This window comes from Phocoena sinus, chromosome 6 (assembly GCF_008692025.1).
Source record: "Phocoena sinus isolate mPhoSin1 chromosome 6, mPhoSin1.pri, whole genome shotgun sequence".
NCBI classification, from domain to species: Eukaryota; Metazoa; Chordata; class Mammalia; order Artiodactyla; family Phocoenidae; genus Phocoena; species Phocoena sinus.
In genome coordinates, this window is record NC_045768.1 from 39,251,904 (window position 1) to 39,276,562 (window position 24,659).

Here is a 24,659-nt window from a genome sequence, read left to right on the forward strand (position 1 = left end):
TCAAGGAAAAACAATCCTCAGAGAAATTTTTGAATGTGACCTCACTTTCAAGAGGATTATCAAACAAGGGGCCAGCTTCGAAAGACGCGTTTGGCTCGAACCAGCAAAAAGCACCCACTCTCCCTCATTAGAAACTACGCGGTTAGTCTCTGAGTTACTTTCACTGAGATCTGAGGATTTTCGTTAAAGGGAAAGTGAACAAGTGGCAGGATTTTTGCACACTCGAGCCCCCAGGTTTCGCGGCTGCACACTCGCGGATCCCTCCCGCTCGCGCGCTCCCGCGCGCTCCCTCGCGCTCCCTCGGCTGTCCCACGTTACTTTGATTGACAGCCCAGCCCCGCCGCTCTCCTTCTCACCGACCTTCCCATCTACAGTGCCAATCTCCGCGTCTCGCTGCTTCCCATTGGCTGGTTTCGGCGTCCCGCGGCTCCTCCAGGAACAGTTCCTCACCGAGCCCTGGAGGACGCGGCTGGCGGAGGAGGGGTGGGGGTGGATGGGAGGGGAGACAGGGGAGATGGCGGAGATGGAAGCGAGCGGGGTGGGAGAGGAGGGGGGGAGGGGGAGACAGTCCGTTCGGTGCCGCTCTGCCATAGGCTCTGAGGAGGCGTTGCGTCAGCACCCCACGTTGGGCACGGCGCACGCGATTGGCTGACGCGGGCCTTCCCGCTCCCCCCTCCACCAGAGCGGGCCCACGTACCCCGCCGGCTCAGCGCTCGCGCCCCCCGCCCGCGCGGGGCTGGGCGGGGCCGGCGCTGGTTAGCTCCGGAGTGTGAAACCGCGTGTTAATGTAACCGGCGCGAGAGGCGCGGGCGGCGGCGGCGGCGGCGGCGAGAGCGGCGGCTGCAGGAGCGGCAGCGGCGGCGGCGGCGGCGGCGGCGGCGGTGGGTACCCTGTGCCCCGCGTCCCCGAGGCAGCCGACTGCGCCACCCCCACCTACGCACGGCCGGGCGGGACCCGCGCCACCAACCCGGACCTCCGGTGGCCCTCGGCGACTTAACCCCCGCCTCGAATACTCCGGACTCGCCCGCGGAGTTTGCCCGCCGGGGAGGGAGGCCGAGCAGTGGAGAGCACTCTTGGACTTTTCCCCGCCATCTCTTGGATGTCGTTCTTCGGGTCGTGAGGGAACTTTGCAGTGGGCTGGAGCGCCCTTTGCGGAGAGGCGGACGAAGAGAAAGAAAGAAAGGGGGTCGACAGAGAGGCTCGGAGGAAAGGTCCGGAGCGGTCTCGCCGGCCGTGCAGGACGAGTGCGCGCGGGCCGTGGCGCCCGGATGCGCCCAGGGCTCGAGGAGCAGCGAGAGGCTGCGGGACTGCCCTCCGCGGAGTAGCCCAGGAGGGTTAGGAGGGTTTGTGCAACTGCGGAGAATACCGAGAGCCGGCCGCACTGGGCGTGCCAAGCCGCCTCCCGGCGCGCCCTCCTCACTTTCTCCGCCTCATCGTCATCCCGCGCTCCTCGGCTCGGATTAAGGCTGCGGAGCGCCGGGCGCGGAGCCTCTGCTGCGGCCGGGACCGCGCACCCCGCTGCCTCCAGGGAGCCCGCGGGTGCCTGGTTGTGGGCGCTGCCCGGACCCGCGGCGGTCAGCCCTGTACGCCGTCACGTTTGTTTGTGTGGGGTTAGCCCGGAGCGCCGCGCCACCTGCACCTCGCCGGCGGCCGGCGCCGCGGGGAAAACCCGGAAAAGAGGCGGACCCGGAGAATAGCGAAGGAGAGCAGCCCGCCTGGATTTGTTTGCCCGGGACGGCTGCGGCGAACGCGGATCGCCGAGGGGAGCGCGCCGGGAGTCACCGCGCCCCCACCTCCCAGCACGGGCGGCCGAGGCCCGCGGATTGGAGCGTAGCCCTTGCGCCCTCTTCCCGAGTGCTGGCGGCGCCCCGCAGGTTTTTGGTGCAGCCGGGCCCGGGTTGCCCCGTGATGTGGCCCTGAGCGCGGGAGCCCGCACCGGCGGGATCAGGAGCGGCCTGTGCGCCCCGCCGAGCGCGCCTGCGTGCGTGGCCAGCGCGCTACCCGCTTTTGCCTGGCTTCCCGGCTTAATTTTCCTCGGCGAGATTAAAGTTGGAAATTGAGCGGAGAATTGAGTTGCCCGGGAACAGAGCCGCGGCCGCCGCCAGAGCGATGTTCCCGCAGAGCCGGCACCCGGTGAGGCGCGGTTGGGTGGCTGAATAGGGAGCAGGGTAGTGGGGGTGGGTGGGTGCTATTGCTTTGGGTGAGGAGGTGGGTGGCTGCTGCATTTTGGCGGAGACCCTGGCCTCCAGGGGTGCAAGGCTTGGGAGGTCCCGGACCCTCCCCTCCTGTGGTGGGGAGTGGACTGAAACTCTCAATTTCCCCCCTTTGCTCTGGGCTCCCTCCTACTTGACGTCTAGACTGGGCGGGCGGGGCGCTCGGGGAGACTGGGGTTTCTCCTGCGGCCACATCCTCTCCCTTCCCCGAGGCGGGTAGTGCGCCCCCCCTTTGTTTTTCGTCTCGCCTATTTACATGTCAATGCGGCCCCCGTTCCGGCGCGCCTGGAGGTGGCCCCGGCGACACTGGAAACGAGGAGCGTAAGGGGGTTTTCTCCTCTGGTGCCCGGGGTCATTATCGCCCCGGTGAGGCAGAGGGCGGCGGTGTCGATGACAGTCTGGCCAGGTCCTCCCCGTTCGCCGCCGGGGAGCCCCTGTCCCTTCAGCCAGGTGACCCGGGCGCGCTTACCGCGCGACCCGCCCTGGAGGCTGGAAGAGGCTCCAAGCCTCTTTAGAAGCTTCGGATCTGGGAGGGTCCACCTTCCCTCTCCCCAAAGTGAAGTGCAAACTCGAGTTTGGGGCTCTGTTTTCCGCCACTTCTAACTTTATTTTTTGTTTATGTCCCACCCACTCTTTCGTTCTCTGACTTCTCTATCCAACCGCCCTCATATCCGTCCCTCGGTCCCCCTCGCTGGTCGTCCCTAGACGCCGCACCAGGCTGCAGGCCAGCCCTTCAAGTTCACTATCCCGGAGTCCCTGGACCGGATTAAAGAGGAATTTCAGTTCCTGCAGGCGCAGTATCACAGGTGCGTGTCCGGCCGCGCCCGGTGAGCGGTTGCCCCGGCAGCTCCGTGCCCCAGGTGGCGGCGGCGGCGGCTGTACTTAGTACTTGCGTCCAGGCGGTGGCGTGTGGAGTCGCAGTTAAGACCTGTCATTCACGTTGCCCCCTTTCCCGGCTCTTCCCGGGCCGCCTCTTCTCTTGTCTCCACCTCCTCCCATTGTTTCCCTTTTGCCCGTTTGCTTGTGTTCCAGGGAGCCTTTTTTCGTGTATTTAGGAGTTGCATGAGAACTGTCAATATTTGCACTTCATTTATTTATTTTGCAACAGGCTGAGCTGAAACCTTGGTTCAGTCGATGCCCCAGTTCAGGAGTACAGGTTCAGGGAGGCAAGGCGGGTGTTGAAATCACTGTTGGCCATACTGCAATTGAGTTCTTTGAGGCAAAGTCCATTATGGAGGGTAGATGCTTTCAGTTGTGCCCATCATTAGCGGTGGTGGGGGGGGTGGGGTGGATGTGTGTAGGGAGAAGCCCACCTGCTTTGGCTTCATTCTGGATTGGTTTGGGTAGGACAGGGCTTGGAGTCACATTTATAGCTGTCTCAGCTTTAGCGTCTTCATGTAATGAGAGCTGCTTCAGAAAATTTATAAACGTAAACTATTTGTAAAGCACCTTGTCCATAGTGGACTTTCTAGAAATGTTAGTTTCTTCTCCTGTTTCTATTAAGTTTTAGCTGATTAGAGCGAAGAAATAACTGTGTAATGACAGTTTTTATTTTTTGTCACACTTGAAAAACACAGATGCTTGGGTGTGAATTTTCTTATTTTGCAGAGGCTTTATGATTATTGGCCTTTTGTCTACTTGAAGATAATAATCTCTAGAGCTTGAAGCATACCTGCCTACACTATGTTTACCAAGCAGGGAAGACTTCAACCTACCTAATTGCAGAAGCTATGTAACATGTTTTGGCAGGGAATTAAAAAACAATGTTTTTAAAAGGACCAACAATTGTAGAACTAACTTTACAGGTACAGCTTTCAAACCTAGAGACTATTTGAGTTGGCAGAGATGGCCTATGCCTGAGACTGAAGGTTGTGCAAAGGCCAGGTTTTGGTGAAGTCCACGGACGCAAACTCTGATGCAGGGAAGCAAGTACGAGTGAACAGATGACCCTGAGGAGAAATCAGTCTTCTGAGTAGATCAGAGGTCTTGACAGATTTTTTTCGTTCTTGGCATGAGACCAGGTCTGCACCAAGAAGAAAAAGAATAGTTGCAGAGGGGATACCTTGTACTGTTCACCTTATTCCTTTTTTCCCTATTAAATGCAAGGACAAAGCTTTTGAGTGTTTACCTAGATAGTTTATGGTTTCTCCAAATTGGTCTGTGTTTTTACTTGAAGTGCAAATATGTGAGGCAGATGTTAAAACAAGTGACATAATGTTTACATTAAGTTGCCTGTTTTGTTTTCGTAGCCTTAAATTGGAATGTGAGAAACTGGCAAGTGAAAAGACAGAAATGCAGAGGCACTATGTGATGGTAGGTATCAAAGATTAGGCTTTTTTCCTTTTCACATAATATTAACAAATATGGGTTCTCGACATTACAAAATGTGAGTTAATGAAATGCTTGGTTCTTTTTTCTTTTTTACAGTATTATGAAATGTCATATGGATTAAACATAGAAATGCATAAACAGGTAAGCTTTAGCAAAATCTCAAATTGAAATGCAAAGTAAGTCATGACTTTATTATACTGGCTTTGTCCTCAGGAGTGGGGGGGATTTGTATGCCATTTTTCAGCCTTGGTTTCCCTTCCTGCAAAATTGGTGGCAGTATTCTGCAGCAGGAGCTTGACATTATAGAATGTTTAAGTTACTAGGTGAGAGGTACTTTGGAAGTGTAAACGAGCCTGTTTATAGGCAGGTAGGAATTGAGGCTCTGACTTGACTTTTCTGCCTGGATACATTTATTTTCCTCTTGAAAGATCTGTGTATCCTGTAGAGTTCTGAAGTTCATAATAGCTAATGTTTTTATGCTGATTTGGAAAGAAGTGCGAATCTCTGTGGGAAAGAAGGGTATTTGGGAGTGTCCTTATTCAGGTTAAACAAGGTATATGACTGACTATGGAGTTTTCCCTATGCTTTGGGGCTGCATAAAGCAACACTCAGGATCAGTGGCTTATTAGCAAACATCTTTTTGAAAAATGTCTCAGTTGATGCAGGTTTGGAGGTGAAAAAAGCATCCTTTTATGACCACAGCATATGTTGGGCGTTGCTTCAGTCCTAGTGGTTTTAAAAGCATGAAAAGATTAGTGACTGGAAAGCTCGAGCTATGACTATGAGTTTGCAAGTTCCCATAAAATTCACACTTATGGCTACTATAATGGTGTATAAAAAGAGTATTGAGCTGGAACAAGGCACTAAGGATCTCATAAGAGAAGAAAAGCTAAATGATTGCTCAGCCCAAAGGACCCTCGATTGAGTAGTCATTGTCTGCCAAAGAAAGCATTAATGGCAGGGTGTAAGTATTTTGGAGATATGCTGACATTCACTTTTTCATCAAGACTCTGGTACAATAAGTCTTTTAGAAATCGATTGCCTCTTAAAAAATTATCATCAGATGAAGTTGCACAGTTGGACACATTTCAAAGTGCAACAATACAATTCTTACTTGATGTATATGTGCTATTTCATCTCAAACCCTTGTTTCATTAAATTAAAGAGCATGGCTGACCGGCGGGGGCACGGTGGAGAAATTGATTAGTTCAGCCTTCAGATCTTCCTTATATTCAAAGACTTTCATTAAGCAAGTGTGTTTCAGAGTTGAATTTTGCTTTTGTAACTCTGCGCTCTTTGATTTTTAATTCATCATAGATTTCATAATGTTAATTTATCGTCATGTACCTTAGATCTGTTCTCGGTTATGTGTTTGGAAGGAGATAGTTAAGTTCAGGGCCTTTCATTAACAATGTAATTGGGCCTTTAAAAGTGCTGATTTTATTCTGATTTGCAAAGTTGGTAGCCTAGTTTATGTTGGGTTTGTGCCTTTGTTTCTGTGTGCTTAAATGGCTAGTGCCTGATTGAGGCAATTGTAACTTGTTGATAGTAATTAAGCTAGGAGATATATGGTGATTTAAATTAATTACACAAATAGACTTGGTCAAGGAGTTCTAACCTGCCACTTTTTTTTTTAAGTTACCGTAAAGGCACATTTTTTTCCCCCAACAAATATTCTGGAAGGGTAAGGGGAGATTGAGCTTTCTCTTAAACTCATGAACTCAAAGGATTTAATAACCTCACCGACTCCATACAAGGGAATGCCACCTCTGTGGGATGTGTGCCGGTGCTGGATTTATTGGGGGAGCTACAGGAGGTGTGAAATTCTTCTGGGTTCCTGTAGGTTGCTTGGTGGAGTGACCTCTTCTTTATCGCGTAGGAAGAAGGAAGAAGGGGCGAGGAGGGTCGGGAACCCCATGGTGTGAAAATAGTTTTCTAATGAGTTTCTGTATTCCATCGGGCATTTGTGGGTATGTATCGTCTGTCCATGAGCCAGTGTGCATTAATAATATGCTTAGTAATTTGAAAGATGTGAAAAACTGAGAGACGCTGTGTTCTTCATAGTAGGATATTAAGCCCCCTGAAATTTAGTTTATCTTGTAAATGCTGACAGACCCTTAACGAGAGTGGTATGCAGAACAGTGCTGTAATTCAGTTTAAAGTGGCCTTACATTTGAAAAACATGCTTCTGAATGTCACACATTAATAATAAGTTCTGAGGAGGCATTTGGTGCAGCTAGTAATCATAATTCTTATTAAAACTGGTGACGTCTGGCCCCCAGGGTGTAGCCAGGCTCAAATTGATGCTTTTTGCCGCCTGATCACCAGCATGGCCTAAGTGCTCATTATATTGTAGAGAGGGCCTTTGGAGCTCTCATTAGATTTGACAGGAATTCTCTCTAGGGGGAAACTGGGCATTAGCGAGACTCCTGACAGGCTGAAATTAGTCCTGCTTTATGGCTTATAACCAAATGCTAGCAAGGCATCATCAGGGGACAGAAAAAATTGTCATTTCTGACAACATCTTTGTTACTGAAAAAAAATGCAGTGATGGGGAAACTTTCCGCGGAGAGAGCTTTAATGTTGTTAAGGTTTGTCTCCAGTGTGATGACCGCTCTCCTCCCCACCTTTCAGCGGCTTTGTTGGAGGAGTGAGTTTGAGAGGTTTCAGTGTCAAATCTCACCACCGATTTTTCCGTGTGGAAGTTTTAAAGTGGAAGTGCGTCCAAATCAAGAATGGTATAATTGTGGTTTCCTTACTTGGTTTGGTGCCCGCAGTCTGTGTTTATGTTGTGTCAACACTTCCTGATAAGCCTTCCCCTCACTTTCTCTGCTTCTATTTGTGGCTGGTTACCGAAAAGTCAATGAAATCAGGATGGTCATGGATATTTAAATCTTTAATCGTAGCATGAAGACAAAAATATTTTTCCTTTGAGCCTTTTATAGATTCCTGCCTGTCCTCTTTTCAGGTAGATCGTGTAAACTCTAGATATCTCTATACAGAGAGGTGGAGGCTCTTCATGAAAGATGGAGCGATTCTGATACCACCAGTGTTAGGGTACATGAAAAAGTAGCAGGTTAACGTGAGTCTAATTGTGTTTGAGGGCTGTGCCTAGTGTGTTTGGCAGTGTGATATTTAAAGTTTTTTTTCTGTCACGTGGAGTGGTATTACCTCCTTTGATATTTTGGGGACTAAGATGCGCTGTAAGTACTTATATAAGCCTGATTTATCCCACTTGTATACCTTTTCAGCACACTGATGAAGCCGTGCCATAAGTTGTTATTGGTGGCGTGAATTTGTACAGCACTTAGTTTTCAAAAGCAATTTGCCTCATCCTGTGAAGTAGATTGGGTGGTAGGTGTTAGGTAGGTGTTTTGCTCTGCCTGCAACTTTGGGTGCGTGCTCAGAGTCTGGGACTTGTCAGGGCCAAGCATCTATTTAAGCTTGAGTTTGGCTCACTTGGGTCCCAATTCAGCGCTTCTTCCCTGTCTCCCTCCTCCCCCACTGCCACTGGAGCATGAGGCCAGTGGTGGAATCACCCTTGGGCCTGTGCTTAGCGACCCAAGTCTACCCCACTGCGTGCCTGTTCTCAGTGTTTGTCTGTTTTGATCAACTTCATCATTTGTGAGACACCTTGGGGTGAGCCTCATGTTCTAAAAATTAGGAAAATCAGCAGTACTGACTGGTCTGTGGGGACCACAGCTGTGGGTGGGTAGGAAGTTGTAACCAACTGAGCAGTACTGTCCGCAGGTTAAAATGAGTCGAAGAACCAAAGAAAATTTGAAACGTGTTATCGGGGCTCTGGTTGAGCCCCAGTGATGCAGTGAGTTTGATCATTTACTTTGCCTCTCTGTGCCTGTGTTCTTCTGAAGGCAGGCAGTGAGTGCTTAGGGCTCTCCAGGGTGGTGGAAGAATTTAAAAATAAATGAAAGGACTAGCTCTGAAAGGAAAGTATTCTGCAATCCTGATTGTGGGGTGGGGAAGGAGAGGAGAAAGAGAAAAAAAAAACCAGGCGAGAGCTGAACATTTCCAAACTCTGTGTGATAGTTCAGCAAGCACAATGTCTCAGACCATATAAATTTTGGAGTGAAACTGCTTTCACAGTTTTGATGTGTGCTTTAAAGTTTCTCTTTAGAAAGAAATTGTTCTTTAGTAGTGTTTTAAAAGTGTTAAGGTGGAACTGTTAGGGATTCACCTGTGGGTTAATTCCTTAGATGTGGCTCTTACTATTTGTACGTTTTACCTTTATTCCTGTTTTTAAACCATTGGGTTTTCAGTCTGCAGTTTCTCATTTTGAGATTTTTTTTTTTTTTAAGTCAGTATCTCAGAGTGGAACTGACCAGCTGGAGTATAGGAACTTAGAGTTAAGCCCCACCTTGTAATACAAAGAAGGTAGCTGTCTTCAAGGTTGGAGTGGTCTCCCACTTGATTTCATTAGCCAGGCCTGTCCTTTACAAGTAGGAGTTAAGAGATAAAGCTCCCTGTGTTTAGAACCTAGATTCCGAGGTGCAAGATTAGCCTTTGTTTTTTATTGGCAAGCGGGGCGGATTCTTCACTCCTTAAGCAGCGCCCTCCTGACCCCTTCCACAGCTGGACTAGTTGCAGATTTCTGTCCAGGGCCTGGCCTAGGGTGAGGTGAGTGAGGCCTTTGCCTCTGGCACAGAGTTTAAAGGAGGTGTCAAAAAGTTTAGCACTCAAGGTGAACAGTATTTTTAAAGTTCAAAATTAAAGCCAAAAAACCCATGAGGAACAAAATGTCAGCATTTTATGTAAGGACAGGATGTGATAGGGTTGGGTGAGGCCAGGGAGGCATGTGTTGGGTCAGAGAACCTCCCTCCCCTCCCCTTTGTTCTGCCATCTCCAGAGGGCTGGGCTGAGACCCAAATGTCCCGCTGATCTCTGGGATCTACCTTGGTGTAAGATAGAGTGGGTTAAGGTCACTTATTTAGGGATTTCAATTAGTGACTGGGTGAGTCATTAACAAGTTGCCTGGCCCTGGTTTCCCCCGGTCTGTAAAAAGGATTAGACTAGGCAGGCCCTAAAGTAGGGCTCCTCTCACCAGAGGGGACTCATTCCTCCAGAGGCATGAGTCCCCGCCAGGCTTCGGAACCCAGCACCTTGTGTGTGTCAGTTAAGGAGAGTCTGTCCAGGGGGCTTCAGATGTTCCTCCAAATAGTGTTTATTAAGAAACACAGAAAGGAAAATCTGTTCCTTTAGCAAATATTTAAATAAATCATGTTGTGTGGTAGTTACCCTAAAGATATATTCAGTTACTGGCTCCTGGAACCATTTTGAGTTTCGCTAGATCTAAGTCTTCAGCTTTTCTATTATTAAACTTCTGTGGTCTCTAGAAGTGGATTAAACTAAGAAACTGACGGGACTCTCATTAAGGTTTGATTGACTCAGTCATGTCCCGTGCCCCCCGCCACCCTTCCTATCCATGGTGCTTACTGTTGCTTCAGGTTTTTAAAAATTGAAATTTTCAGGACTAGTACCTTTAATGTGGAATATTTGGTGTAATGGTTTTTAATTAAACTTTAGAGAGCTGTTTTGGGAATTTGGCTTACTGGACAAGATTAGGCATTTATAGCTTCAACATAGTGTTTGCTAATGGGATTGGTGAGTTCTGTAGTGAGAAGTGTGCCATAGGATTGTTCCATGAACGTGGCTTGATGTTTGAAGCAGAGTCTGTGTTTGTGGGGGGGTGTGGGTGTAGGCGTGGGCCTTCAGGTGTGGGAGAGATTTTCTAATTTTTTTCTGAGGCATGGTTTGATCAGAAAAATGAAAAAAGATTACCAAAATTTTAACATTAGTTAAGAGATTCATGTGTTACCATTCACTTGGTTAAAGAAAAAAATGGTATCTAAAATTGTTTGAAAAACCACCATGATTACAGAACTGCTCAGTTTATAGATCACCCAGTTACCATAACACTTTTTGTGAAACTCCAAGAAACGTTGACAAAAAGTTTTAACCTGTGATTTCACACAAGTCTGTATTTCATTATTTTGCATTTCAATTTTTAGTAACTACTAAGTTTTTTTTTTTTTTTTTTTTTTTTTTTTAACTACTAAGTTTTTAATTCTGTCTGCTTTGAAGCAACATACAGTCATAACCATGAGAACATTGTTTACCCCCCTTCCCCAGCATGTTTTCATACTAAGTATAACAAACACAGTTTTTTAGTTTTTCTAGTAGTAGTATTTGCTACTTAGTCATCTTTGACCACAAAATATGTTCGCGAGAAAAGGGTAGTGTGAAGCTTATTTTGGGTATAAGGAAAAAATAAGCTAGAAGAATTCTGTGCATTGAATCGATTTTTTTCATCTGCCGAATAGAGAAAAACTGCTACTAAGTGTGGTAGGTGTACATTGCTGTGCACGCCGGAAGGGTAGTGCACCTATTTCCAATAGATACTCATTAGATAATCATTATTCACTTGATAAAGCAGAATCAGTTGTCTTTGAGAATGTAGGTACATTTGAACTTGGGTGTCCAACTCATGCAGTTTGTTAAACCGCTGAAATACATGTAGTACTAGACTGGGTTCTTTGTTTTGGTTTGTTTTGTTTTGTTTTGGCTGCACCGCACGGCTTACAGAATCTTAGTTCCCCAGCCAGGGATTGAACCCATGCCCTCAGCAGTGAAAGTGTGGAGCCCTAACCACTGGACAGCCAGGGAATTCACTGCACTGGGTTTGATATTAGTGTCATTGCTGATCTAACTAGCTTATTAGTCTGCGGTATTTTGTGCAGCCTGTCAGTAAAAAGTTTAAAAACATATCCCCAGACTTGTTTACTTATAATTTATAAGTTCTGTAAATATGTTACTGTACTGGTATGTTGTATACATGTATAATACATGGAAATTTTAAATGAAGGGGTTAAAATCAAAGTTCTTATATTCTCAGTGCTCCCTATTGGCTTGTCCAGAGTGGCCCCTGGGACACCCCCACTCCACGGTCAAGACCACTAGCCCACATTTTAAACAGCCTTGGAACGCTGGCCCTGGAAGGGAACACCTTTAAGGTGGTGAATGCAGAATTCCTTTAGGGGCATGGGTCTTTTGGCCTCCTAGGTATGCCTGTTTTTTTCTGATTTTGACTTCCCACTCCGGTAATTGCCTCTTTGCCCATCACTCACAGCCTTGTGTATCTGCCTCTGGTTATTGTCTCTGCCAGTCTTACTTGGTTACCTCTGTCACTCTTCCCTCCAGGCCCTTTAATCCAGCCAGATGGGTCCCTCCTTCATACCTAAAATATGTTTTGTGTTTTTCTGTTTTCCTAAAAGTCCAGGCTATTTTGTCAAACTTCACATGGCCTCCTTCAGTATCCTTCAAGGTCTAGTTCAAATACCAACACTGCCTGTTTACTTCAAGGTCTTCCATGGCTGCTCCGACAGGAGGCTGTCACATGGCTTATTGTTGCTCTGATTTTTGTAGTATTGTTTTTTTATGTGCCTTTTTCTGTTATTCCAGCTGTGTTGCAGTCTGCTTGAGGCTTGAATTTGAGACTTGCATCTTCCCTTCCCAGTGAGTTCGAATAGGCATTTAAGTAGCATTTAATGTGCCCCTTAGGTAGAGCGGTAGTTGTCACTGTTTTGGATCCTGAACCCGTATGAAAATCAGGTGAAAGCTGCTTGGCAAAAAAAAAAAGTACACCTTTTAATACACAAGATAGCTTTGCCCAACAATTTTGGCTGTTTGTGGACATCGTAAGATCTTTCAGCAAGTCCTTGGAATCCAGATTAAAGACTTGGATCTACAGTACCAGTATGGCTCCTTAAGCTAAAATTAAGAATGAAATGTGGGACTTCCCTGGTGGCGCAGTGGTTAAGAATCCGCCTGCCAATGCAGGGAACATGGGTTCGAGCCCTGGTCTGGGAGGATCCCACATGCCGCAGGGCACCTAAGTCCATGTGCCACAACTACTGAAGCCCACGCACCTAGAGCCTGTGAGCCACAACTACTGAAGCCCGGGCACCTAAAGCCCGTGCTCCACAACAAGAAAGGCCACGGCAATGAAAAGTCCTCACACCACAACAAAGAGTGGTCCCCACTCACTGCAGCTAGAGAGAGCCTGCGGGCAGCAACAAGACCCGACGTGGCCAAAAATAAATAAATAAATATTTAAAAAAAAAAAAAAAAGAATGAAATGTTTGGTTTCACTAGATGTTTTATCGGATTACAGTTCTAATCTCATCCAGGCACTTTTGCTCAGTTGTTTTTCTTTTGGAAAAGTGATTTATAGTCAAATATCCACTGAGGCTTCTTAATGGGGAGTTTAATTATGGTAATATATTTGGGTTTGTAGTAAAAAAAAAAAAAAGAGAGAGAGAGAGAAAACAAAAGTAGCATGTTTCTGAGGCCTGGGTTTCCGTGTGAATTGAATGTGTGCGTGCATCCCCGCCTTGGGAACCACTGCTCATCTCCTAAGGGTGACCCACAGCCACTAATAGAGCTGTGGATAAGTTGCATTACAAGCTTCTCCAAGGCATTAGACTTGACTTAGTCACCAGGTTTCTTAATAATAATGATTATACCCACTGATTATTTACTTAAAAGTCTTTACGGAGTCCCTCCCCCCGCCCCAAACACTTCTGTTATGAAGAATTCCAACTATACAGAAAAGGAGAGAGAGTACAGCGAACACCCTGTATTATACCCACCTATTTGATACCAGGAGTCTATAAGGTAACGCTTTTGTAATATCTGCCGGTCACGTATCTTGCATATAGCGTTTGCCCTCCCCTCACCCCGAAAGATAAATAGATAATTCAAGCCTTTCAACTCCATTTGAGACTGATGCACATGAAAGTGGGAGTTTCTCCAGGTACACTTTAAGAATTCCATCTGAACAGGTGTTTATAGCATATTATAACATTTTCCTCGTTAACTTGCCTTTTTGTTTTTGGCATGGTTGTATTAGATGATGCACCATTATGTGGTGTCAGGGTGCTTGCTTTTCAGCTGTCACCTGAATGCAGAGGTTTGTACTTAAACAGAAAAGCCAGATTCCCCTTCCCAAGCCCTTGTACCTTTTGGCCTTTGATAACGCCCCTTTAAGATGTGATCAGCATATTCACTGGGGGAACAGCTTTAGTGTTTATAGGTAGGAAACCAGGAAGTAATTGTGCAAAAGGACTCTGATTTTGAACTTTGTGTGGATGGAAGCTGTCCTGGTGGAGAATTTAGGTTGGCCTCAGAGGCCGTGGGTGGTATAGGGGTGTGAAGTACCAGAAAACAAAACCTCTTTGAGGACCCCAGCATGTGGAGGAGGCTCTCCAAGGCTAGGGCCTCCAGGAGCGCAGCCTTTGTCTGTCCTTGGCGCCCTCTTGATGCCTTGAGTAAACAGTCGGGCAGAGCCTCTTACAAGTAAGGTGACCGGCCAGTGTATTGACACGCACAGACACAATAGAAAACTGCATTAGGAGGCGAGCCATTGGGATTTGCAGTAAATATATTACAGAACACAAGTGACTTGCCGATACTGCTTGTCTAGCAGTTTGCAAGGGCAATGGCAGTATGGATTTTTGAATTAGAAGGGAAGGGCTGTTCTTTCTCTGTGCAGGAACATCTAGTTGATGGCTGGGGAGAAAATTGATTTAGAGAACAAAATGCAGCCGCCTTTATTTGTGCCACTTGAAAGGCTTCTATGGATTAGTGAGTGAAAATAAAAAGGTCGCTCTCAGTTTAGGAAAGGGGGGTCTTAACATTGATCTGCATCTTGGTCTGGTATGGAGAGAATAATGGATGGGCCACCGGGATGGAGGAAGGGTGTCCAGTGCCCGCGCAGCCTACAGCTACAGGTGCCCGCTCGGTTCTCAGACAGTTGTCTATTTCAGCAGTTTGGCTTTCAAAAGTCAGCTTCTTGGGTTTATTGTAGAGTAAGCTTATTTGGGACATTAGAGTAAGTAGTCATAGCTCCATCCATTGAGCTCCTTGTGCCCTAGGAACTGTACTGTAGGACCTCTCTGTAGATCCTTCCAGTCTCCCGTGGATACTAATTATTCCTCCTTACAAAGAAAGAACAGGCTAGAACGGGGGTCCATTAGCCGTCCGAGGTCTGTTAGGATCCGGGCCGCACAGCAGCAGGTGAGCGGCGGGGGAGCAAGCGAAGCAAAGCTTCATCTGCCACTCCCCGTCGCTCGCACTATCACCTGAATCATCCCGCCCGCCCCCCAGCCTGTGAAAAATTGTCTTCCACAGTAGCAGTCCCTGCTGCCAAAAAGGTTGGGGACCGCTGGGCTAGACGGTTAGGGGATGACAATAGCACCTACTGGATAGGGTAGTTATCAGGATTGAGTGAGTTTCTGTGTGCGGGAGTCTGGCACTTGGGCACTCTCAGGACAGCTGTTCTCAAAATCTGTTGCCTAAATCTATTATTGTCCCTTTAAAACTGTACCCTGCCCTTGGAATTCTAGGCCATGATTCCATCTTGTTTTTGCAAGCCCAGTTTCCTTCCTTCCTGCATCTGAACTGTTCACTTTTCATTATTTCTCCTCAATTACAAAGTTTTTTTATTCTCAGATCAGAAGCATTTATCTCTAAGCTCAAAAGGAGACTTCTTTTTAGGTTTCTATTGGCAATCTCTGTTGTCTAAAGAATCTAGAGGAATTAAGATGCCTTATTTAAGCCAAACAGCAAAAGGTACCCTTGGAAGGCAACAGCCTTAAGTTAATACAACTACCAGTGAGAATAGCCTTGTGTTGAGTTTTTTCATTTAAGGGGATGGATGAACAACAAAGAGGATTTGGTTCATTTTACTGAAGTGAGTTTTGGCAAAATAAAGGATGGGAGGTGCGTTTCTGATTTTTTTATTTTTAATGAAATGTGGAAAATCCAACTTCGAATTTGAAGAGAGTTTTGTCATCTTGAAAAAAAAAGGGGTGTGTGCGTGTGTGAATTACATGACCAAGTTGTTGCTTTGTTGGAGAAAAAAATTGTGCGCCTTGATGTTGTATACATACGTATAGTTTTATTTTGGCTATGAAAACTTGTGACGCGCGTGCAGAAGTTTGAGTAGATAATTGTGTTGCAGTATTCTCCAGGTACTACGTGGGCTTGAGATTTCTGTGGACTGTCAATTCACAGCTGCTGCTTATGTGCTAATATTTGAGGAAGCAGGGAAAACACAGGAGGGAGAAAAGCCAGGGCCATTGGGATTAGACAGACTGGGAGTTTAGGCTGTTGACTCTTATTGCCAAGCATGATGCAGTAGCAACTTTTTGTAAGTATTTGGGATAAAAGAGGACACAGTCGACAATACCTGCCAATACCTGCTCTCACACTTGCTTAAAAGCTCGGCTGCCTGCTGACATCGGTGTGCCGAGAAGCTCCATGTTGCGTCTGTTTGTGTTTAGATTGAGTCCTGAAGTCCTCTGAGTGTCTGTACGGGAAGCACGAGGTTCTTGACAACCCCTTCGGCCTGCCAGTTGGCCTGGGTTCCAGAGCCTTTTCCTTTTGTAACCCGGCTGGCTCTCTTACAGTGCCTGGGCCCTGAGCTCCCGCGGAGCAAATCTCTTTGCACAGCTACCGAGGAGATTGGAATTGGACCACTGAAATGTGTCCAACTTCTGTACTTTTTAGCTGACCAAAAGGCCAAAATCATACCACTAACTCAAGAGCAGAACTGCTGACTTTGAAATCTTATAAGAAATCTGTATTTCATAATTGACTGCCCTGGATGCTGTGATACTCATGAATTAAATGAAATAATAAGGGGGTGTCACATTTCAACTGTGGATTTCTCTAAGGGTGCAGAGATTTTTGAACTGGTCGCTAAATCTGTATTCATTCTCATTTCTTACAGTGTATCAGATGTAGCTTTACCCGCCTAAAAGAGCCCCAGGCAAATCAGCATTGGTGTACTACTGTCATCTTGTGCAGCCATTGTTTCGGTCATGATTTTATCATAAGGGCAAATAACCCCCAAATGCTGTGGTTTCTATTTTATTATTTTTTGTGATTAGCATGCAGAATTATTCTTGTCAGTTTCCCTCCAAGTACTGAAATTGATCAAGGTTTATACGGAATGAGTACCAGTTGTTCCTTCTCAAATTAAAATAGTATAAAAGGGGGCTTTTGAGTAGAGTTTGCACAGTGAGAATATTGGTATTGACACCACTTATACTTTGGAGTATAGTTTGAAGACCAGATTCTACTGTGTGTTGCATACTGGTTAATATGGCTGTAAAGAGGAGATGAATGTGGCTACTTTTCCAAGTCTATTACTCAGGAGGACTGTAAATTTGATTGGCTGTTACAATTCTAGCAGAATCATTCGATTTGAGAGCAATAGAAAGATAAGATATCCAATTACCCAAATGATTTGCAGGGTTAGCCAACGTTGTCATGGAGACACGAGTTGGAACAAATTAAATTTTAAACAATAAAATAATCTTAAAGCCCGTCTGGGAACAAGAAAATTTGGCAGTGGCACTTACCTGAATTGAATCTTAGCTTGACACGATGTTGTTTGACATTGATATACTGTGGGGGCCTCAACTTATATATGGTGCAGCCATTACCTTCAAAAAAGGAGCTTGGCCTAACCGGTAAAGGGGAGTATTAGTGTAAAGTTAGGATATTAACATTTATTCCATGGCTTAAATGATAATTGGGCTCTGGGTTCCCAGGAATATTTTGTATTTAAGGATTGAAATGCCTTAATAAGGATTAAGCAGCATTAATTGGACACTTGGAAAAAAAGACTTATTTTGCAGCAGCGCAGTTTTTGGAACTGCTGTTGCCCTTTGTGTGTGTGTTAGCAGACGTAATAGAAATCGTGTGGATGTCTTTTGGTGGGGGGGTGGAGGTGTAAGCATGCATATATTTGCATGTACAAATAAGGAGATTTCTGGCACATGCCCCAGCTCTGCAGATGATTCTCCGTATTCGTTAAAATTTCTGCTTTGCAGTACTGCTTGCAGACTGGAAAATTACTTTCCAAACTTGAGCTGATGACCTAAAACCTGAGTAAGTATCAGTCTGGGGCTTAGAAGGTTATTTCCCCTTATTAATGTATTGTTTAACTGGTTCCTGGCTTGTGCTGCGGATTTGAAAACAGCCGAGTAGCCCAGAAGGAGGGAGGCTTTTTATCCACATGTCTATTAGACAGATGGAGATGGAAATTGGTCTGAGGTCAAGCCATTTGCAGCATTCTCACAGCTTTCGATTTTCCTCTCATCCTCACCGCAGATCATCTCAAATGATTCAGTAATGACCAAAAGTGCAACATTGACCTTTATTCCTGGTGGATTACTGTGTTTCACAGTCCAAATGGCAGGAAGTCTATTCTGTTCTTCCAGAAGGAGGTCGACATTATTGAGCCAGCCCAGCCCTGTGGGAACCACACGAGTGCAGACCAGTGTAACACAATACGTGGGTTAAATTTGGTTTCTTGTGCTCTGGGAAACAAGAATTGACATGTCCTGAACCCACATAATTAATGGGAGAATATCTAGGATGCTTTCTAAAAACACACACAAGCACAGAAATTGATTTGTCCACTTGTAAAATAACTGGTGAGTGATAGAAGTGATAACTTCTGGTGGCCCCTGGTTTAGAAATTGTTCTCACTTCCGTGACCCAATGTTCTTTTTTTAAATTTAGTTATTTATAAATTCTTTTATTTTTGGCTGCGTTGGGTCTTCGTTGCTGCACGCGGGCTTTCTCTAGTTGCGGCGAGCAGGGGTTGCTCTTCGTTGCAGTGCGCGGGCTTCTCGTTGCGGTGGCTTCTCTTGTTGCGGAGCACGGGCTCTAGGCACGCGGGCTTCAGTAGTTGTGGCTCGCGGGCTCTAGAGCACAGGCTCAGTAGTTGCGGCGCACGGGCCCAGTTGCTCCGTGGCATGTGGGATCTTCCTGGACCAGGGCTTGAACCTGTATCCCCTGCATTGGCAGGCAGACTTTTAACCACTGTGCCACCAGGAAAGCCTGACCCAGTGTTCTTTTATCCCTTCTTGTTTAATGCTTCCCCAGTAAATCTTAGACAACACGTTATAACACTGTATCATTTAAAAATTACAAGTTGAGGGACTTCCCTTGTGGTGCAGTGGTTAAGAATCCGTCTGCCAATGCAGAGGACATGGGTTCAATCCCTGGTCTGGGAAGATCCCACATGCCACGGAGCAACTAAGCCTGTGAGCCACAACTGCTGAGCCCACGTGCCGCAACTACTGAAGCCCATGCACCCGTGCTCCACAACAAGAGAAGCCTGCACACCACAACAAAGAGTAGCCCCCGCTCGCCGCAACTAGAGAAAAACCTGCGCGCAGCAACGAAGACTCAATGCAGCCAAAAATAAATAAATAAAATACAAAAATTTTTTTAAAAATTACAAGTTGATATGATTGGTCATAAGGGGGTTTTTCTTTATATGCTTTTAATTATATATACTCCTGGTCAATCCAAGTAACCCTGAGTAAATTATCCTCATAGAGCACACTTTGTTTCCCTGAACGTAGCTTAATTGTTATCTTGGAGAAATGATGATTATTTTTCTCTTGCTTTGATTTCTCTGTGGATTGTATTGTGTTGTGATGATCACTTTATTTTGTTTTTTTAAAAGTTAATTTGTGGGGACTTCCCTGGTGATCCAGGGGTTAAGACTCCATGCTTCCAATGCGGGGGTGCAGGTTGGATCCCTGGTCAGGGAACTAAGGTCCAGCATGCCATACGGGGTGGCCAAAGGAAAAAAAAAAAAAAGAATTAATTTGTATTTAAAATATTTCTCCTTGCCTCCACCTGCATAGCTGGCTGAGTTAATATTCTGTGACTTTTGAATGCATTCATGAAGTCTGTTGTCTAGTATCCTTGTACTTACCATCTTGTAAATACTTAAAACTTTTCCAAAAAGGTATGCTTTGAAGATTTTCTCCAGCCTCCCAGATTTCATTTCAGTTATGATCCTAAGGTGTTTTTTAAAGAAGATGTTGGGGGTAGGAGTTTATTAATTAATTAATTTATTTTTGCTCTGTTGGGTCTTCGTTTCTGTGCGTGGGCTTTCTCTAGTTGTGGCAAGCGGGGGCCACTCTTCATCGAGGTGCGCGGGCCTCTCACCATCGCGGCCTCTCTTGTTGCGGAGCACAGGCTCCAGACGTGCAGTCTCAGTAGTTGTGGTTCACGGGCCTAGCTGCTCTGCGGCATGTGGGATCCTCCCAGACCAGGGTTCAAACCCGTGTCCCCTGCATTAGCAGGCAGATTCTCAACCGCTGCACCACCAGGGAAGCCCCCTAAGGTGTTTTTGAGAAAATATTTTTTTTTCCCACTGTTGACTTCGCTGCGCACAAGTTCTGTTTCTGCCTCAGTGGCTCCCAGCCTTTGATGCCCCTCTGGCACTTGCTGGGTTCAGCAGAGCACTGTTCCTGAGGCAGAGGCCGATTCCCAGTTTGCAGTAGATCCCCCTCCCTTCAAATTCATCTTCTGGCCACTCTGGGGGGTAAATTGCATACTGGAGCTTCGCAGGTTTCTTGGCACATGGTGTTGATTGAAAAGAGAATCCCAGGTTTCCACTTGGAATGCCAGGAACCTTGCCTTCCTTCCCAAAGGACCACCTCTCCAGCAGCTCAGCCTGTGAGGAAGAAGGCCCAGGGATGGGGCTTCCCAACTGAGACTGAGTTTGGGACTCACATGGCCTTAGCGATGCATGCACACACATCTAACTTGGGGCCATTCTGCTGCCATGCCACATGGCTTTGATGGCATAGGCCTCTTGATGGAGTAGCTGCTTTCCCTACGAAGTTGCTCTGGAAGAAGAGTGGCAGCCGTCCTTCATGTGTGTGGGTCATTCAGCTGTAGCATGTTTTTAAAATTAGGGAACCACGGTCCCATGGTCACCTAAGGCAGGAAATTCCTTTCCCACTATCTAGATTGGCTAAAGATTCCAACCTGTTAGGGAAACATTCACACCAAACTGCTTATTCAGTGATTTCCAAACAAGATGTGGGGAAGGGGACGATGAGAAGTGCTAAAGCTAATGATAAATTGTGCTTTATAGTTGTGTGCACTGGGTGTTTGCTTTGTCATGATTGAAGTCAGGGACATAGTGACACAGACCCTTGGAAGTCAGTACCAACCAAAGACGGGTTACACAGGCCTAAAAGGTTGCCATGATGAAAAGGAAAGGGTTTAAGTGTTATTGCAAGGAAAATAACATTCCAAGTTCTGAATAAAGACCATTCTCATAAACCTGGTTTTCCGAGGCGACTTGGTTTTTGCATATTCCCGTGCAGTCTTTGTCTTTACATAGGCATATTTTATTTTCGTAATTGTAATTTTAGCCTTCATGCCATGATGATGTAGCTGGCGCTTCCTCCCACTGATCTTCCTGCTACTGTATGATATTATCTAATTTCTCATGAGCTCCCTAATGACTAAGACCTGTGAAGAAGGTGAAAGGTGTAGGCTTGCTCTCTTTCCATTCCCAGAACAATAGGTGGTGACTTCACGGTAGCGTTCCGTGATTCACCCCGTGGAGTTTGTCTTGAAACCCTTCTTGTGGTGCAAAAGAGTGCATTTTCCTTTGACACCACCGAACGCTGTCTTTTTCCATCATGGGACAAGTCATTACGATTTCCTGTGAACGGCACTTTCTGAACTCCATAACAAGGGTTTCTGAATAATGGAAATGTGCTGTTAGGCACTGAAACAGCTGCGATGCTTTTGTCAAGGATGCATCTTTACCAGAATGACAAAGTGAAGCCCAAATGCACTGCTTGGCAACAGTTGGGTCAAAACATTTAAGTCATTAATTAGAAGGAACTGAAGGGGGAAGAATTTACACAAATACACAGCGTTGCAGACTCAACTTCATCGTGGAAAATGCAACTGAATTCTTAAAAAAAAAAAAAGAGGGCAGTCCTCAAGTGGAGCCTGCCAAGCTTGTCATTTGCAAATAAATCAGAAGACCGTCATTGCAGGAAGGAGGACCAGTGAATAGAGTTGCTTTGTCATTCTTTGATGGGCCCCACACTCAAGCCTGCTATTAAAAATGAATGCATTCAAGAGGCTCTGCATTAAGAACATAAACAATTAAGGGCACTTGAGTTGCTCTGCTGAGAGCTGCTGCGAAGATCCCAGAGCTTTCTCTGGAGATGCGAGCCCTTGCAATCTGCCTCTCGAGGAGCCCGGAGTACGGGAGCAATTAGTGTTGCTATCTCGCCTCCGCAGCCTTCAGCAGGTTATTCTTTCCCTTTATTTTAACCCCTTCTTGTTTGGAGAGAAGCTGTGAGTGTGAAAGGTGAGTAGTGAAAGGAGAGAGTCTGTGCCCCTTTGGAAAGGGCTGGGGTTTAGAATGCTTGCTTGCAGGAGCTGCCAAGTGAGGGAGGAGACAGAACATAAAAGTTAGGATCTGCCCATAATTGGCGACTTGTGTTCTGATTAATTGAGCCACTGATGGGGTTCTGTCATCTGGTACTCTTTGTTTTGCTTTAATCATCAGGTTGAAGAAGGGGCAAGATTACATTGCCACAGGTGGACTCATTTGAATGAATATTGTTTGAGGTTTCCCACAGTAGTCAGATGGGTTCTTCCAGCCCCAGTTCGTGTTCTTGCCTTGGTTTTGTTTTGTAAAAATGTGTGGAGGTACATGTAAAAGTATGAGATTAGAACACTCCCTAACACCATACACAAAAATAAGCTCAAAATGGATTAAAGACCTAAATGTAAGGCCAGAAACTATCAAACTCTTAGAGGAAAACATAGGCAGAACACTCTAGGACATAAATCACAGCAAGATCCTTTTTGACCCACCTCCTAGAGAAATGGAAATAAAAACAAAAATAAACAAATGGGACCTAATGAAACTTCAAAGCTTTTGCACAGCAAAGGAAACCGTAAACAAGACCAAAAGACAACCCTCAGAATGGGAGAAAATATTTGCAAATGAAGCAACTGACAAAGGATTAATTTCCAAAATTTACAAGCAGCTCATGCAGCTCGATAACAAAAAAACAACCCAATCCAAAAATGGGCAGAAGACCTAAATAGACATTTCTCCAAAGAAGATATACAGATTGTCAACAAACACATGAAAGAATGCTCAACATCCTTAATCATTAGAGAAATGCAAATCAAAACTACAATGAGATATCATCTCACACCAGTCAGAATGGCCATCATCAAAAAATCTAGCAACAGTAAATGCTGGAGAGGGTGTGGAGAAAAGGGAACCCTCTTGCACTGCTGGTGGGAATGTGAATTGGTACAGCCACTATGGAGAACAGTATGGAGGTTCCTTAAAAAACTATAAATAGAACTACCATATGACCCAGCAATCCCACTACTGGGCATATCCCCTGAGAAAACTATAATTCCAAAAGAGTCATGTACCAAAATGTTCATTGCAGCTCTATTTACAATAGCCAGGAGATGGAAGCAACCTAAGTGTCCATCATCGGATGAATGGATAAAGAAGATGTGGCACATATATACAATAGAATATTACTCAGCCATAAAAAGAAACGAAGTTGAGTTATTTGTAGTGAGGTGGATGGACCTAGAGTCTGTCATACAGAGTGAAGTAAGTCAGAAAGAGAAAGACAAATACCATATGCTAACACATATATATGGAATCTAAGAAAAAAATGTCATGAAGAACCTAGGGGTAAGATGGGAATAAAGATACAGACCTACTGGAGAATGGACTTGAGGATATGGGGAGGGGGAAGGGTAAGCTGGGACAAAGTGAGAGAGTGGCATGGACGTATATACACTACCAAACGTAAAATAGATAGCTAGTGGGAAGCAGCTGCATAGCACAGGGAGATCAGCTCAGTGCTTTGTGACCACCTAGAGGGGTGGGATAGGGAGGGTGGGAGGGAGGGAGATGCAAGAGGGAAGATATATGGGAACATATGTATATGTATAACTGATTCATCACTTTGTTATAAAGCAGAAACTAACACCATTGTAAAGCAATTATACTCCAATAAAGATGTTAAAAAAAAAAAAAAAAAGGGCTTCCCTGGTGGCGCAGTGGTTGAGAGTCCGCCTGCCGATGCAGGGGACACGGGTTTGTGCCCCGGTCCGGAAGATCCCACATGCGTGGAGCGGCTAGGCCCATGAGCCATGGCTGCTGAGCCTGCGCGTCCGGAGCCTGTGCTCCGCAACGGGAGAGGCCACAGCAGTGAGAGGCCCGCGTACTGCCAAAAAAAACACAAAAAAACCAAAAAGCAGTGTGGAGAAAGGCGGTCATCTCTCACTGTGGCAAGGCTTTGGAGAAAGGCAGGCCTGACCTCCCCTCCTGTTTCTGACCTAGGTGAGTTATTTTAACCTTCCGGTCCAGTCTCCAAGGGCACCTACGCTGACTGACGCTTAGACCCTGGATGTAACTGGAGCTGGTGTGTACTAAGCAGTAGATGCTGCCGCTGTCATGGTTATTCATTGGCACTGTTCTCAAAGTGTGGTCCCTAGTCCAACAAGCTGCAGAGCACCTGGGGCCTTGTTAGAACTACAGATGCTGGGGCCCCAGACCTCCTGGCTGAGAAACTCTAGGCGTGGGTCCAGCTGTCTGTGTTTTACCAAGCCTCTCAGGTGATCCTGATGCATTCTTATGTTTGAAAACCGGCGATAACCTCATAACCATTATATCGTCAGCTTAGAGACCCCAAGTCCTTTTCATTTGGATTTTCCCCAAATTGTGGTTAGTCATTTATCGACGTCATTATATTTTAAACAGAGGTACTCTGATGCATTAGAACTTCAGATAAAATTCGCTTTTCATGAGTGTGCTGGTGAAGCATGGTGCTAGGATGGGAGATGGTCTGGTGACCCGCCAGTGTTCTGAAGGAGGTCTCTAGGCCAAGAAGCCTTTCCCCCTCCTGTAAAGGGGTGGGGGGAGTATTGGAAGTTTATTTGCAGAGTTTTGCGTATATCATTTTGGGTATGCAGTTTTAGTCAAACACCTTGAATTTTCTTCAGGCGCATCAGATGTCATCTTCAGGAAATAGAGATGTACTTGAGGATGTGTTTTTGTGGCTTTTGCTTTATTGGTGGGCCAGGTTGTCTAATGTTAGGGCTGAGGCACTAATTCTCTTTGCCTGCGAAGGGGAGGACAGAAGTGCAGTTTGGCTGCTACTTGTTTATTTAAGGTTTGCAATTTATAACTGTGGCTCCTTG

The 24,659-nt window shown here is 45.9% G+C and overlaps 1 protein-coding gene and 1 long non-coding RNA gene across 3 annotated transcripts in view; one reads left to right on the top strand and one right to left on the bottom strand.

The window, feature by feature from the left end:
- LOC116755748 overlaps positions 1 to 501 on the bottom strand; it is a 66,953-nt gene extending 66,452 nt beyond the window's left edge. Inside the window, exon 1 of the long non-coding RNA XR_004350449.1 lies at positions 361 to 501. This is a non-coding gene — a long non-coding RNA (uncharacterized LOC116755748). The remainder of the gene's footprint in view (positions 1 to 360) is intronic.
- Positions 502 to 1,995: 1,494 nt separating this feature from the next.
- TLE1 (TLE family member 1, transcriptional corepressor) overlaps positions 1,996 to 24,659 on the top strand; it is an 89,296-nt gene continuing 66,632 nt past the window's right edge. For both annotated transcript variants that reach the window (XM_032635758.1, XM_032635760.1), the window contains exons 1-4: positions 1,996 to 2,133; positions 2,919 to 3,019; positions 4,463 to 4,526; positions 4,641 to 4,685. In XM_032635758.1, the coding sequence (XP_032491649.1) occupies positions 2,110 to 2,133; positions 2,919 to 3,019; positions 4,463 to 4,526; positions 4,641 to 4,685 (234 nt within the window). In that variant the 5' untranslated portion in view covers positions 1,996 to 2,109. The remainder of the gene's footprint in view (positions 2,134 to 2,918; positions 3,020 to 4,462; positions 4,527 to 4,640; positions 4,686 to 24,659) is intronic.